The sequence below is a fragment of the Tupaia chinensis genome, unplaced genomic scaffold, assembly GCF_000334495.1.
Source record: "Tupaia chinensis unplaced genomic scaffold, TupChi_1.0 Scaffold144346_1, whole genome shotgun sequence".
In the NCBI taxonomy this organism is placed as follows: Eukaryota; Metazoa; Chordata; class Mammalia; order Scandentia; family Tupaiidae; genus Tupaia; species Tupaia belangeri.
Window position 1 is genome coordinate 4,977,508 of NW_006204205.1, and position 17,498 is coordinate 4,995,005.

Below are 17,498 nucleotides of genomic sequence, written 5' to 3' on the forward strand. Positions count from 1 at the left end.
TTCCTGCTTACCTCTTTTCCTTTCTTCTATTTTTTTTTAAAGAGATTTTTTTTTTCTGTAGGGCACATGCACTTGCCAGAGAGACAGACAGAAAGCAAGAAATCACTCCCCCCGAGGGGGGATGGCCATGCTGTAGTGTCTTCTCTGTTTTACTGGGATCCTGGACACGTGCACACGCGCTCAGCATTATTTTCAAACCACCAGGCCCAAGACTTGAGCTGCAGTCAGCCATGTGGGAGTCCAGTGATATAACCACTGTGCCATCTGCTGGCCCCTTTTCCTTTTTTTGGGGGGGGCTTGTTTTGTTTTGATGCTATATGGTGTGTGCACTCGCTGGAGAGACAGAGACAGACAGAAAGTTAGAAATCACCACCACCACCACCCCCGCAGAGGGGATGACCATACTGCAGGCCCTTCTCCATTCTCCTCTGAGGATTTTGGGCACTCACACACATGCACCCAGCATGAGTTTTAAGTCACGGTTCTGGGACTCAAACCACAGTTGTCTGTGTAGGATAGGAGTCCAGTGCTGTAACCATTATGTCATCTGCTGGTCACTCTTTTCCTTTTCTTTTTTATTTTAAAGAATTATTTTACTTAACTTTATTTTAATTTGACCAGAGAGGAGCAGACGAGAGAGAGGGGGAAAGTGAAAAAACGAGCCACCAGGTCCAGGACTTAAACCATCGTTGGCCATGTGGGAGTCCAGTACTCTTAACCACTACACCACCTGCTGGCCCCCACTTTTTTCCTTTATTAATAGCACCTTTTGAAATACATGCTTTTAGTTTTTTTGCATTTTTTAAAAAATCCAGATAAGATTTTTTTAGGGCAAATGGTATAATGGTTACATCGCTGTATTCCCACATGGCTGACCATGGTAGAGTCCCAGACCCAGAGGGTCTTGAAATTCACATCAGGCATGTGTGCGTGCATGCCCAAAATTCTGAGAGGAAAATGGAGAAGGAATTGTGGCATGGCCTCCCCCTGGTGGATGATTTCTCACTTTCTGTGTCTCTTATCTCTGGCAACCACACGTGCCCTATAACAGAAATCTCTCTCAAAAATAAAGCCTTTTTTAGTTTATTTTTTTCATGAGTGAATGGGGGGAGGGGCGCACACCCCCAACAAGGTCCCCACACTGCAGTCCACCTCCAATCTCACCTGGCCCTCATAACAGGCGCATGTGTACCAGGACTACTCAGGGATGTGCCCATAAAGAGGTCTCTTCTCCTGTTACCACCATGCCACCACCTGTCCCCAAGGTTTTAATTCTGATGAAGTCAGTTTAATATGTTTTTCTTTTGAGGGTTGAACTTTTGGTGTCATATTCTTTGTTAGCTAACCTTACTATTTTTTCTTACTTTTTTTTTCTGGAAGTTTTGTTTATCTAGCACTTACTTTCTGGCTTATAATCTATTGTGAGTCAGTTTTTTTTTTTTTTTTTAATATTAGCATATCCAGTTGACCACCACCATTTATTGAAAGGGCTACCCTTTCCCCATTGAATTGCCTTAGTACCTTTGCTGTAAATTGATTAACCACATGTATGTTTTGTTTTTCTGGACTGTTCTATTCCATTTGACTGTTTTTCAAACTTGGTATCAATACTGACTTGATTATTTTTCTCCTGTGATAAGGATAGTTTTAGTTCTTCCTTTTCAGTCTGCTTACTTTTCATTTATTTTATTTTCTTAATGCACTGGCTAGGATCTCTGCTGTAGTATTACTTGGAAGTGGTAAGAGCCTTACCTTGTCTGCAAGGCAGATTGCAATCATCATGATGTGCAAAGCATATAGATAAACCATTAAGAAATAACACTTAAAAAACAACAGAGGGCCAGCCCATCACGTGGTGATTAAGATGGCCGGATCCCACATCACCAGCCTCACAATTTGAGTCTAGATCCAGCGGCTTGAGAAACATGCCAGACACATGTGTATGTGTGCTCTGAAACCCTGAAAGAAGGGAAAAATGGATGTGGAAGAATTGTAGCATGACTATTCCCCCTGAGGGGTGCTTTCTCACATTTTTTTTTTCTCGTTTTGGAGAATACATATACCCTCTTGCAAATTTTTAGAAAGCAACAAAGATAATAATAAAAATACAATTTTAACAGAAATGATAGTAATGAAAGTGGAACAAGAAAGATGAGAAATTAAAAAAATAGGCAGTTAGCAGCATGGTGAATGTCCCTAAAACCACCAGACCTGCAAGAAGTGTGGCAAGCACCAACCTTAAAAGGATTCTCTGTGTGCTCAGGGACAGCGGCGTTATGACGGGAAGCACAGTGGCTATGGTGGACAGACTAAGCCTATTTTCCGGAAAAAGGCAAAAACTACAAAGAAGATTGTGCTGAGGCTTTAATGTGTTGGGCCCAACTGCAGATCTAAGAGAATACTGGCTATTAAGAGATGTAATCATTTTGGGACCAGTGGGTGGCATGGTGGTTAAGGCGCTGGATACTCCCACATGACCGATCATGGTTTGAGTCCCGGACCTGGTGGCTTGTGTTCTCACTTTCCCTCTCTCTCTGTGTGTCTCTCTCTGGTCAAATTAAAATAAATGAATGAATAAATTTTTTAAAAAATTTTTTAAAAAGAGAGATGTAAGCATTTTGAACTGGGAGGAGATAAGAGAAAGGGTCAAGTGATCCAGTTCTAAGCCTCATCTTTTTTATTATGAAGATGACAAAATCTTGAGGGGAATGTTCACCTCGTTTGATTACAGTTGGTCTTTGTGTGAGAGAATAAATTAATAAAATTCCCCTTTTGGGGAAATTTGATTCACGGTAAAAAAATAAATAAATAGGAAAAAGGCAGACATAATCCATACACATTGGTAATTTCAGTACATAATATGGTCTAAACATTGTAATTAAAAGAGATTTTCGGGACCAGCAGTTAGTGTAATGGCTATGTCGCTGGACTCTCATGTAGTCGACTGTGGTTCACGTCCCGGACCCGGCGGCTTAAACTCACGCCAGGCACGTGTGCGTGAGTGCCCAAGATCCCGAGAGGAGAATGGAGGAGAAGGGATTGCGGCATGGCCATCCCCCCGGTGGGTGATTTCTAGCTTTCTGTCTCTGTCTCTCTCTGTCTGTCTGGCGAGCGCACGCATCCTATAGCAAAAACCTCTCAAAAAAAAAAAAAAAAAGAGAGAGAAAAAAAGAGATTTTTCAATCCAAAGATCCAAACTCTAGTTATATGCTGTCTACAGGAAATATACTTTATTCTTATAGCACAAATCATTTCGATCTAAAAGGATGAAGGAAGGGAACCAGCGATGGCATAGTGGTTACGCCACTGGACCCCCACATGGCCAACAGCAGTTTAAGTCCCAGACTTGGTGGCTTAAAAATCATGTTGGACATGTGTGTGTGCTTGCCCAAAATCTCAGGAGGAAAATGGAAGAGAAGGGATTATGACTTGGCCATACTCCCTGGAGGATGATTTCTCATTTTCCTCTCACTGTCTTTGTCTCTGTTTCTCTCTCTCTCTCTCTCTCTCTCTGTTGAGTGTGCACACCCTAAGGCAAAAACCAAAAAAAAAAAAAAAACGATGAAAAGATATACCAGAGAAACTGAATTTGCAAGAGAGCCAGAGTGGCCATGTGAGTATCAGTGAAAATAGATTTTAAGATAGAAACTATTACTGGATTAAGACAGCAAAATTTTATATTACTAGTGTTAAAAGGATCAATATAGAGCTGACCCTGTTGCTTAGTGGGTAGGGGAGTTGGATCCCACATGGCCAGCCATGATTCAAATCTCAGCCCTGGAGGTTTGAAAAACATACTGAGCTTATGTGCATCTTGCTCCAGATCTAGTAGGATAGAGAAATGCAGAAAGGATTTATGGCTTGACATGCCCTTTGGGGTATGTCTTCTTCCCCTTACTGTCTTTCTCTGAGGAGGACATGTGCCCTCTGGCAATTAATAAAAAAGAACAGAATGAGACCAACAGATGGCTTAATGGTTAGGTTGCTAGACTTCCACATGGCCAACTGCAGTTCAAGTCTTGGACCCAGAGGCTTGAAATGCATGCCAGGTGGATGGCTTATTGGTTAGGTTGCTAGACTTCCACATGGCCAAACTGCAGTTCAAGTCTTGGACCCAGAGGCTTGAAATGCATGCCAGGTGCATATGTATGCCTAAAAAAATAACAAGAGGAGAATGGAGAAGAAGAGATTGGGGGGTGGCCATACCCCCATGGGGTGATTTCTCACTTTCTGTCTCTCTGGCAAGTGCATGCACCCTATGGCACAAATCTCTCAAAAAAAAAAAGGGGGGTGGGGGTGGGCGGATTAATATATTAGGAACATATAGCAATTTTTGTTGTATATTTAGTATCAGCCTTCCCAAATTCATAAAGCAAAAACTAACAAGATTGGAAGGACCAATAGGAGTTAAACAGTTATAGCTGATGATTTTAAAATTCTTCTCTCAATAAGACAACCCCTAGATTGAAAATTAGTAACGGTGGGGCCAGCAGGTGGTATGGTGGCTAAGGGCACTGGATTCCTGTATGGCTGATCGTGATTCGAGTCATGGACCTGGTGGCTTACTTTCTCACTTTCTCTCTCTCTCTCTCTCTCTGTCTCTGTGTGATGAAATTAAAAAAATAATAACAAATGGAATTAAATAAATTTTTAGAACAAGAAAATTAGTAATGGTAAACCTTGAAAAGTATTATTACTTTTTTTTTTTTTTTTTTTGAGAGAGAGATTTTTGTTTTAGGATGCTTGAGCTTGCTGGAGAGAGAGACAGAAACAGTGACAGTAAAAGTGAGAAATCACCCCCCATGGCTACACTGCAGTCCTTTCTCAGGTCTTGGGCATGCATACATACACATCTGGAGTGAGTTTGAAGCCACCAGATCCAGAACTCAAACTGTGGTCGGTCATGTGTAAATCTAGTGATGTAACTGCTCTGCCATCTCCTGCCCTCCCCCCCCGCCCCACCAAAAAGTATTGTCTTGATCTGACACATCCTTTTTTCACTGACCACAGTGAAATTAAATTATAAATTAGTACCACAAAGACATGTGGTAATTTAAATAACATATTTGTAAATGACCCATGGATCATGGAAGACTTCCAAACAAATTAGAATCAAATGATGTGATCTTGATATTCTTTATGGCTGAGTAGTATTTTGTTGTGTATATGTATGCCACATTTTTAAAATTCAGTCATTAGTTGTCAGACACTTAGGTTGATTCTGTATTTTTGCTACTCTAATACTGTAGTTAATTTTTGCTACTCTGATTAATACTGTAGTAAATTTGGATGTGCAAGTGTCTTTCTGTCTTAAGTGATAAATAGTATCTAAGTAGTGGGATTACTGAGTCATATGCTATCTATTAGTAAATTTTAGAGACACTTTTATATTGTTTTCCACAGTGTGTACTAATTTACTTGCCCACCAGTAGTTCCCTTTTCACCCCAGCCTCACCTGCACTTGTTCTTTGTTGTTTTTGTTTGTTGCTTTTTAGATTTTTGCCGTTAGGCACATGCACTAACCGGAGAGAGACAAAGTGAGAAATCACAGCGCCCGCCCCCTGGGAATGGCCGCATCACAATTCCTTCTCTGTTTTTCTCTCAGGATTTTGAGTGCACATGCACATTACACCTGGCATATTTTCAAACCATCAAATCTGGAACTTGAACCATTATAGTCAGCCATGTGGGAGATCCATTACTTTAACTACCATGCCACCTTCTGGGTCTGGTGTTTTTGTTGTTGCTGTTGTGACTGTGTTTCAGTTTTGGTTTTGTGTGTGTGAGTGTGATTCTGACTTGTGTTAGGTGATACCTCATTGTAGTTTTGATATACATTTCCCTTATGAAGAGATATTGAACATTTTTTCATGTGCTTTTTTTGCCATTCATATGTCTTCCTTTGAGAGCTGTCTATTCAGATTGATTGCCTACTTTTAATTGAATTATTAGAGATTTTTGATAGGTGAGCTGCTTGAGTTCCTTGTATTGGGTTGTCAGGGAAAGTCATGACACATTTTTACATAGAAAAATATGTCTTTCCTGATAACCTAATATGTTCTGGATATCAAGTCTTTTATCTGAATATAATTTGAAAATATTTTCTCCCATCCTGTGGTTGGTCTCTCTATTTATTGTTTCTTTTGCTCTGCGGAAACTTTGTAGCTTGTTGTAATCCCACTTGTCTGTTTTTGAGGTGGTTACTTTTGCATTAGGGTTCTTATTTTAGAAATCTTTGCCTACCCCAATGTTTTCAGGTGTTTCCCCTGTATTTTTCACAAGTAGAGGTTTTTGTAATTACTTTTAATATTTATTTATTCCTAAGATTTTTTGCTATAGGGTATGGTTCTCACTAGAGAGATAGAGGAAAAGTAAGAAATCACCCTCGCCGGAGGGTATGGCCACACCACAGTCCCTTCTCTTCGATTCTCCTCTCAGGGTTTTGGATATGCATACACACTTGGTGTGAGTTTTAAGCCACTGGATCTGGTACCTGAACCATGGTCGGCAGCCATGTGGGAGGTCAGTGGCCTGGCCACTATGCCACCTGCTGGCTCCTTTCATAAGTAGTTTTATAGTTTGGGGCTTTATATTTAAATATTTTATTTCTCTTGAGTTGATTTCTTGCTAATTAACATGCCCACCAACAGGGGTTCCCTTTTCACCCCAACCTCAGCAGCACTTATTTGTTGTTTTGTTTTGTCTTTTTAGATTTTTGCCATAGGGCGAGATAGGCGTCTAGTTTTATTTTTTCTCCAGATGGATATCCAATTTTCCCAGCACTATTTGCAGAAAAAACTTCTTCGCTAGATTGCTTGTGCCCATTATCTTGGCTTTATGTTTTAGGGTTATTTCTGGATTGTCTGTTCTGTTCTGTTGGTCTGTATGTCTGTTTATGTGTCAGTACTATGCTGTTTGCTTATCACAGCTTTGTATTATTTTGAGACTGGATAGCATGGTACTTTCATTTTTTCATTCTTTTGGCTTAGTATTGCTGTATTGCTTGGTGATACAGGGTCCCTTTTTTTCATTTGAAGGGGTTTTTGCTATAGGGTGCGTGTACTCGCTGGAAAGACAGAGAGACAGAAAGTGAGAAATCACCCCCCAGGGGAGATGGCCATGCCACAATCCATTCTCCTCTTGGGTCTTGGGCACACGCACACACACGTGCCTGGCGTGAGTTTAAGCCACTGGGTCCGGGACTCAAACCGCGGTCGACTATATGGGAGTCTAGCGACATAGCCATTATGCCAACTGCTGGTTCCAATACAGAGTCTTCTATAATTCCAAATTTTATGATTGTTTCTTCTAGCTCTGTGACAAATATCACTGGTAATTTAATAGGAATTGCATTGAATTTGTAAACTAATTTGACTAGTAGCTAGTCTTTTTAAATCTTTTGTTTCTTTATTGTGTTCAGATTTCTATTTTCTTTAACTTTTAGAACATACTTAGAAATAGCTATTTTAATATCTTTATTGGTTCCATTCTGATAATTTTGGGTTTGTTTTAGTGATTGGTTTTCCTGTTGGTTATGGATTATATTTTCTTGTTTTTTTTTAATACCTTTTTTCTTTTTGGCTTTGTACTGTTTTTGTTTTCACATATTCACAGTACTCATCCTCATCCAAGACCAAGGAGAACCTTTCTGAGAATCTCTGAAATGCGTATGTGTGCCCACACATGCACAGTGTCATGAACACTTTTGTGAACATTCTTGTTTGTTCTTCCCTCTCTCCGTTCTCCCTCCTTTCTGATCCTTGGCCTACAGAATCTAAGCATTTTTGCCCATCATCCTTACCTTCAAACTCTCTCTCTGCCTCTTCAACTCCACAGATTTTCACCTCTGTTAGATTGTAAGCGCTTCTGGGGATTGTAGCGAAGAGACTATAGGTAGTAAAATGGGATTTCAGAGTTGTCATCTTAGGTTTTTATTTTCTCAGGAATCATAATTCTGTTCCGCTCACCTTCTAGTGCCTCAAAATGATTATTTTATATCACTTTCCTGGTTTTGCTACTTTTTTTGGGGGGAGTGGATAAATCCATTTTATATAAAAGAAAACTTTCACAAATCTGGTTTTTTTTTTTAACAAATTAGGTGATCAATGAGTTTGGGGAAACAAAAAGTACAGTTTTCTACTTAAGAAAACAAAAGAGTTTTGTTTTTCCTTTTTTTTTTTTTTTAATTTTATTTGGATTTTATTAGAAAATTGTTGCATACTGTTTGTGTTTAACTTTATATGAGAGGATTTCATAAACTTTATGGGAAATGGAATTAAAGTACGAGTTTATTTTGATTGAAAAAATTTTTGGAAATTCATTTATATTTTTTTCACAATATATATTTTCCATGAACTTTGTGCAGATCTCCCTTGTATTCTCTGGAAAATCGACATTTTTATAGTATTAACATTTCTGTAAAAGTATATTGTATGTTACTGTATTTAAGTTTTATTTCTAATTCATTGATAAAATTTTGTGATTTTTTTCCTTTAAAAGAGAAAGATGTGAGTGGGAAAGGAAAGACAGACAAAAATAGGAATTTTTAAAGTTATTTGTTTTATTTATTCATTCATTTATTTTTATTTTTTTTACTGTTACATTATGATTTAATCTAATTGCACAAAAGTTTGAATTACAACTTTCTCAACTTCTAAGAGGAAGGTTATGCATGCCTCCATATTCAATTCTGCACTATTACATTTGAACCATATTGTGAATTTTACATCATGATGGATTAATTTAGAATTCTCCATGCAATATCTCAAATTATAAGATGGAAGCAATTTTTAAAACTTTGTGGAAAGTTTTCATGCTAACGATAAAAGCCATTTTTTAATGGCAGTTTACTTTTGGGTTACAATGTACCAGGTTGCTGCTGCATTTTAATTAAAATGGTCACTAAGCACATGGACCCTGAACTGGCTTCTACTCCTATAAAAATGTAACTTATTAACAATTACCTAGGTAACAACCAAATTATTCCCTTCTCCTCAAAAGACTAATCCATAGTGCCTGATTTGTGTTTCTTAGAAAACAAGAACTGTAAAACCAACTGCCTTCCATGGGATAAGAACAATGGTTAACAGTGGGTTCAACTGACTATTACACAATTATGCTAATATTTTATTAATTCAAAAGCACTTTACAAGAAAATATAAGTATGGCTTCCGATAGGAATGTTATATACCTGGACTTGGTATCAAGCTCACAGATTTGAGTTTGCAAGGAAAACAGGCTTCCAAGTTAAACAACAATTCATTCATTTATTTTAATTTGACCAGGGAGAGACAGAAAGTGAGAAAGCAAGCCACCAGGTCCAGGACTCAAACTGTAGTTGGCCATGTGAGAGTGTCCAGCACCTTAACCACCACGCCCCCTGCGGGCCCCAACAAAAATAGGAATTTTTGATGATCTTTGCTGTATTACAATCCTTCAGGTTCATTTTTTGTCATTTTATTTTCTGTTTGCATGTAGGATTTTTTCCCATCTGATTATTTTTGGGTAATATCTATATTTTATAATTGGCACTAAACTTTCAAATACTGTAATATTTTAGGTTGCTTTGTAGATTCTTTTAAGTGTATTCTGCATATTACAAAAGTTAAAACTTTTCGTGCTTCATATGATTGGCAAGTAGATTGTTAAATATCTTTTTTGTAAATTCAGTTTATCTTTCAAAATTAAAACATACAGTTTCCTTGGTCATTGCTAAGTTTTTTTTTTTTCTTTTTATCTTAGAAATTTTTCTCACAGACCAAGAATATAAAAATACTCATTTTTTAATATATATATTGCCAGAGAGTATGTGCATTTGCCTAATGAAAGGTAGAAAACACCCCATGATGGGTGCAGTCACTTCTCCATTTCTCCATCCAGTTGGGATTTCGAGTGTGCAGTGCACACATGCCCAATGTGTAATTCAAGCCACAGGGGCTGAGATTTGAACTGACATTGGCCATCAGGGGGAGATCCAGCTTCCTCAACCAATAGCATGGACCACCTCTCACATTTTTTTTTTTTAAGAGAGGTTTTTGCTATAGGACGCGTGCACTCACCAAAGAGACAGAGAGAGAGAAAGTGAGAAATCACCCCCCACAGTGGGGATGGCCACGCCGCAATCCCTTCTCCTCCATTCTCCTTTCAGGATCTTGGGCACGCACGTACATGTGCCCAACATGAGTTTAAGCCACCAGGTCCGGGAGTCGAACCGTGGTTGACTACATGGGAGTCCAATGACATAGCCATTACACTAACTGCTGGTCCCTCTCACATTTTCTTTTGATACTATTCCAGCTGTAATTTTTTCCAAGAGATAGTGGCTCTAGCATGTTGATTTAGTAAGTCATCTTTGTATTTAACTATATTACTTTGTATACTTGAATGTGCAATTTTTTTTATAAATTATATTTTTTATTATTATTATTTTGAAATTCACTACAGGGCACACATACTCACCAGAGAGAGAGAGAGAGAGAGAGGGGAAAAGAAAGTGACAAAGCAAGCCACCAAGTCCAGGACTTGAACAGTGGTCAGCCATGTGGTAGTCTAGCACCTTAACCACCATGCCACCTGCTGGCCCCAAATATGAACTTTTTAAAGGTGTTTTTATATCTGTACAATACTGTTTACAAAAGATTATAAAAATTCACTTTTAAAACACACCATCATTGTATCTCTTATTACACTTTCTTTTAATTCAGCACGTGTTTAGAGGTGGCCAGAATTTGCGATTAGACGAGTATCTTTTGAAATTTTTATGTATTTTTTTTTTCATGAAAGAGAAAGATGATGTGTGGGAAAGGGATAGAAATGGTACCCCAACAGGCTCTTCATGCTGGAGGCCACCTCTAGCTTAAGAGAGCCTGGTTCACTAGCATCCATGCTCATCCCTTGTGTACCTGGAGGTTTTGGTTCATGATCTTTCTATGTGGTTCTAGTTGTGTTAGAGTTGGTACCACCATCCAGAAGTAGGCAACTATTTTCTGTAAGTTATTTTTTAAGATGTAGTTTAAGATAGACATTTAAAAACACTTTTCATACTTGCTGAGATCTGTTACATGTGGACAATTAAGGGAAAAGATTTTGTGCGTGTATGTGTATGTGAATTTTAAATCTTATTTTGTTTAGATAAGTGACAGGATCAGAATTTCTTGGTTAACAGCTAGGGTTTTATTTTTGTTGTTTTTTTCCTATAATTATAAACTTTATTTATAGTTTCCTAAAGAAATTGTTTTTCTGTTTTTATAGTTTTGGTAAGCAGTTTGGAGGAAAAAGAGGATGTGATTGTCTTGTATTAGAGCCTTCAGAAATGATTGTGGTAAGAACTTTAAAGAACTTATTTTTTCCTTTGCATCAGTTTCTATTTAAATATCATAGGTTCTAAACACTCAAGGTGGTTGCATTACTGAGATATTTCAGTATTTTTGTCAGTTAGCATTGGAATTGTATGCGAAGTTTATATATCTTTGTATACTCAAAACGTTTTCTGACCCTTGAGAGGATATGTGACATGACACAATTATATATAACATGTCCCATATTTGATCATTTCTTTTTAACCCCATCTGCCAGAAAATTAAAGGCTTTTGAATAGAGATCATGTTTTTTTGAGCATTTTAGCCTTTTTTTTATTTTAGACATTTTTTGCTGTAGGGTACATGCATTGGCCAGAGAGACAGAAAGTGAGAAATCACCCGCCGGGGGGATGGCCACACCACAATCACAGAAGCATTGAAAAACAGTTCCACAGTTCAGGAAAAAGAGGAGAAATAGCAACTAAATATGTTTGACCTTGTATTAAAATCTAGAGTAGGTTAGCCCTGTGGCCTACTGGTTAAAGGAGCTAGATCCCACATGGTTAACTGCTGTTTAAATCCTGGTCCCAGCAGTTTGCAGTTTGAAATGCTTGCCATGCATGTGTGTATTCATGCCCCAAATTAGAAGAGGATGGAGTAATGGAGAAGTGATTGTAGTGCGATCACACCTATAGAGGGTGCTTTCTTCCTTTCCCCGGTCTATATTTTTTGTCTCTCTGACAAACACACATCCTGAATGGCAAAAAAATTCTGGAGTGTAAGTGTAGCTATAAATGATGTAAATGTAGTTGATGAAGTTTGAATATGGACTGTGGATTAGATACTGAATTCTTTGATTTAAAACAATACAGTAGTTATATAAGAAGTTGATCAATTTCAGGAGCAAAAAAGCACTATCCAATTGGCATTAAAATGTTTCCAGGAAAAATTGTATGTGTGTGCATGTGTGTGTATAAAATAAAAAGTTATATTAAGCATATATATGTATGGTTGGCAATTCTTAAATTCCAAAACTTACACTTTTTTCTTTAATGATCAGCATAATTTAAAGTATTTTGTAAGAGAAAACTTTTAAATTTATTTCTCCTGTATAAAATGTATTGGAGAAAACAGATGAAATTTTTCAGAATTCTTTCTTAAAAATGGTTAGTCCAGGGCAACCTCTTGGCTCCTACAACACTTGCTGCCCAGCCCCTCACCCATTCTGCAAGAACAAGGAAGGAAGGCGGTGCCTCCTGGCCTGCATCCCACTTGCTGTGTGCCACTTGCTGCCCACTCACCCTTCCCCACTCGTTGCCTGCTCCCTGCCTATCTTGCAGGAGCAAGGAAGGAAGAGCTACTTCCCAACCTGTGCATCATTAGCCCCTACTCCCTGGCTCACCCTGCAGGAGCAAGGAAGGAAGGGACTTGCTGCATGATACACTATTTGTGCTGCTACCTTACACTCCATGTCCCCAGCTCATCTCCCAGCTGCATTGAGACCAGAGAGATTGGTTAGAGAACCCCCTGAAGACAGTGAGACTCTGGAAGAATCCTCCCCCAACTCCCACTCTGGACAATAAGCAGGAAAGAAAGTTTCCTCTGAAAATCCAATCCCCAAAACACCTGCTATGGTTTCCAGTTCTCCCTCACACAAAAGAATATGATAACTTGCACAGAGCTAACACACTCTACAGGGAAGTGCATGAGCATACAGTTCCAGAAACCTATTTCAAAAAATTTGAAGTGAGTACTTCACCAAATGCCTAAAAATAAAAGTGGAGTCCTAAGAAATATGAGAAAACCAGGAAATATCTCTCTGCTGAAAAGGAACTTTGCACCAGCAATAGATAAAACAGGAAATCACAGAAATGTCTGTCAGGAAACTGAGAATATTTATCATAGCAAAACTCAGTGAGATATGAGAGAAAACAGCTGATACCAGAGGTGAGAAGGAATTCTATGAAGAAATAGACAACCTGAAAAAGAATCAAACAGAACTTCTGGAGATTAAGAATACAATACTGTAAATTAAAATCTCCCTTTTAAGTATCAACAGTAGCGCTGGCAGGTGGCATGGTGACTAAGGTGCTGAACTCCCACATATCTCTCCACAGTTTGTATCCCAGACTTGGCGGCTTGCTTTTTTACTTTCCCTCCCTCTCTCTTTCTCTGGTCAAATTAAAATAATAATAATAATAATAATAACGATAATAAATGAAATAAAATAAAATAATTCTTAAAAAAGAAAAGTATTAACAGCAAATGTTACCACATGGAAGAAAGAATCATGACCTTGAAGATAAAACCTCTCATTTAATCTAAGCCAACAAAAAGAATGGAAAAATAATCATTAAAAATGAAGACTACAGGGACCAGCAGATGGCATAATGACTACGTAGCTGGACTCCCATGTAGTCAACTGCGATTCAGGTCCCAGACCTGGTGGCTTAAACTCATGTCGGATGCGTGTGCATGTGTGCCCAAGATCCCAAGAGGAGAATGGAGGAGAAGGGATTGCGGCATGGCCATTGCCCCTGGGAGAAAGCATCCCTTTCTTTCTGGTGAGCGCATGCACCCCATTGCAAAAACCTCTCCCCCCCAAAAAAAATGAAGACTACATACAAGAAATTTTAGGCACCAGTAAGAATCCAAATATCTACTACTGGGTATTCCAGAAGGTCAAGAGACAGGTAAAGGTATAGAAAATCTTTTTCATAATCTATTATCTCAAGATTTTCCAAATCTAAAGAGATGCACCAACATCCAGATTCAGGAAATACCAGATAGATTCAACATAAAAGATTCTCTCCAAGGACATCATAGCCAAATTGGTAAAAATCAAAGACAAAGAATATCCTAAACATATTAAGAATCCCATGTAGTTGACCACGATTTGAGTCCTAGACCTAGTGACTTAAAACTCAGCACCAGGCACATGTGCATGCATGCCCAAATTCCTGCGAGGAAAAGGGATTGCACAGGACCATCTCCCCGGGTGGGGGTGTAGAGCGGGAAGGTGATTTCTCACTTTCTCCGTCTCTCCAGTGAGCACACACGCCCTATAGTAAAAATCTCTCTTAAAAATAAAATGGCAACGGGACCAACAGTTAGTGTAATGGCTATGTCGCTGGACTCCCATGTAGCTGACCGCAGTTCAAGTCCCGGACCTGGTGGCTTAAACTCATGTCGGGCGCATGTGCGTGCGAGTCCAAGATTCCGAGAGGAGAATGGAGGAGAAGGGATTGCGGCATGGCCATCCCCCCGGGGGGTGATTTCTCGTTTTCTGTCTCTTTGTCTGTCTGGCGAGTGCACGCGCCCTATAGCAAAAACCTCTCCAAAAATAAAATAAAATGGCAAGAAAGGAACATCAAGTTACTTATAAAGTTTACCCCATTAGACTAACATCAGACCTCTCAACTGAAACACTACAGACAAGGAAGTAATGGAAAAACATACTTAAAACTCTGAAAGAAAAAAAAAAGTAAGAAAGCTAAGAACATATCCAGCAAGATTATCCTTCAAATGGAAAGGAGAAATAAAATCATTCTCGAATAAACAGAAGCTGAAAGACGTTATAGACACATTACCTGCTGTTTAGGAAATACCTAAAGAAATACTACATCAGGAAAATAAAGAGAGAAATAGAAATAAAAGAACTCAATAAACTAAAAAAAATGAAAGGTATAAATCTATACTTAATGATAATAACATTGAATCTTAATGGATTAAATATCCCCAATTAAAAAACACAGATTGGCTGAATGATTAAAACAAAACAAAAACAGGAATCCTTGATATCTTGCTTTTCAGAAATATATCTCACATCTGAAGAGGTACGTAGGTAGGAAGTGAAGGGCTAGAAAAAAATCATTTCATGCACACGAACCAAAACAAAGGACTGGAGTAGCAATACTAATGTCATACAAAATAGACTTCAAGATAAAAATGGTGAAAAGAGTCAGAATGACACTTTACAGTGCTAAAAGGATTAATTCACCAAGAAAACATGACAATTATGAGTTTTTACACATCTAAATATGTAAATGAAAGACTGCTAGATATAAAGAGAGAGAGAGACTGCAACACACTAATTGCTGGAGATTTTAAAACAATGCTGTCACCACTGGACAGGTCATCTAGACAAAAAGAAACACAAGCTAACTAATACCATAAACCAAATGGACCTTACATTTATAGAACATTTCACCTAGCTACTAGAATGTACACTTTTTCCTACCTCGCATGAAACATTTTCAAAGATTAACCGTATAATAGAGCACATAACAAGCTTCTACAAATTTGAAAGTATAGAAACTATCCAGCATCTTCTCCAGCCACAATGCAATGGAATTAAACTTGAAGTCAGCAATACAAAGCCCTCAAAAATACACAAAAACATGGAAACTAAACAACCCACTCTTTTTTTTTTTTTTAAGGTTTTTGTCATATGGCAGTGTACTTGAGAGGAGAGAGAGAGATACAGAGAGAAGTAAAGTGACAAATCACCCCTGAGGGTGGATGGCCATGCCGCAGTCCCTTCTCTCTTCACCTTTCGGGAATTTGGGCTACTCATGCACATGTACCTGGCGTGACTTTCAAGCTGCGAGGTCCAGAATTCAAACTACAGTCGGCCATGTGGGAGTCCTTTGTCTTAATGCTGGCCCCCAGCCTACTTTTTAATTGCCTCAAAACTGCTGAAGAAATTAACACTGAAATCAAAAGATTTATTGAAAAAAATGATAATGAATACGTGACTCTTATCTTTGGAATCAGCAAAAGCAGTCCTAAGAAGGAATTTCATATCTATTATTACTCAGAAGAAAAAAATACTAATGTGGCAAATAAATGATGTCACAACACATCTTAACCTAGAAAAGCAACAATGAAAAAAATCCTAGAAATAATACCAAAAGAAAAGAATAAAGGTTAGGGCTGAAATAAATGAAATAGATAATAAAAGAAGTGTACACACAAAAAAAAATCAGTGGAAAAAAGCTGTTTTTTTGGGAGTATAAACAAAATTGACAAACTGTTAACAAGACTAATCAAGAAAAACAGGAAAAGGAACCAGATAAATAAAATCAAAATCAAAGCTGATAATATTACAACAGATATACCATAAATAAATTAATGACAAAAAAAATGAGTGAGTGCTATGAGCAACTATATGCCAATAAACTAAAAAAACCTAGATTAGATGGACAGATTTCTGGAGAAACATACAAGTTACCTAGCTTGTACCAAGATGAAATAGAAAGCCTTAGTAGGAACCAGCAGTTGGCCTAATGGCTGTCACTGGACTCCCATGTAGTCGACAGCAGTTTGAGTCTCAGATCCAGTGGCTTAAATTCATGCCAGGCACGTGTGTGTATGTGCCCAAGATATCAAGAGAAGAATGGAGGAGAAGGGATTGCGGCATGGCCATCCACCCTAAGGGATGATTTCTCGCTTTGTGTCTCTGTCCATCGCTGTCTTTCTGGCGAACACATGCACCCTCTAGCAAAACCTCTAAAAAAAAAAAAAAAAAAAAACTTAATAGACTAATAACAAGCAACAAGAGTGAAGCAGTAATAAATAGTCTCCCAACAAGGAAAACCCTAAGCCCTATTGGCTTCACTTCTAAATTATACAAAATTATTATTTTTTTAAGAGAGAGTGATTTTTGTTATAGGGCACATACTCTCACCACAAAGCAAAAAATCACCACCACCACCCCCGTGGGATGGCCATGCTTCAATCCCTTCTCCTCCATTCTCCTCGTGGGAATTTGGGCACACACATATACGTGCCAGGTGTGTTTCAAGCCTCTGTGTCTGGGATTTGAACAACAGGTGGCTATTTGGGAGCCCAGCAATATAACCATTATGCCATCTGCTGTTTCCTCTTAAAAAACTTGTAAAGAAAAGCTAACCCCACTTTGCCTCACACTGTTTCTGAAGATTCAAAAGGAAGGAACCCTTCCAAACTCATATGAAACTTCCACCACTTTGATACCAAGAGCAGACAAGGACATAACAAAAAAAACTATAGCCAATATCCCTGGTGAATACAGATGCAAAAGTCCCCCAAAAATATTTGCAAATCCAATCCAGCAGTACATTAGAATGTTTGTACACCATGACTAGATAGGCTTTATTTCAAGGTGCAAGGATGACTCAATATACCCCCCCCCCAAAAAAAAAGAATCAATGTAATACA

At 38.3% G+C, this 17,498-nt stretch overlaps 1 protein-coding gene across 5 annotated transcripts in view; it reads left to right on the top strand.

The window, feature by feature from the left end:
• The window catches only part of RAPGEF6 (Rap guanine nucleotide exchange factor 6), a 263,794-nt gene that overhangs the window by 60,658 nt on the left and 185,638 nt on the right, over nt 1-17,498 (top strand). For 4 of the 5 annotated variants that reach the window (XM_006166893.3, XM_006166895.3, XM_006166894.3 and 1 more), the window contains exon 5: nt 11,251-11,320. The exons of the other annotated variant lie outside the window; for it this stretch is intronic. In XM_006166893.3, coding sequence (XP_006166955.1) covers nt 11,251-11,320 — 70 coding nt within the window. The remainder of the gene's footprint in view (nt 1-11,250; nt 11,321-17,498) is intronic. 5 annotated transcript variants of the gene reach the window in all.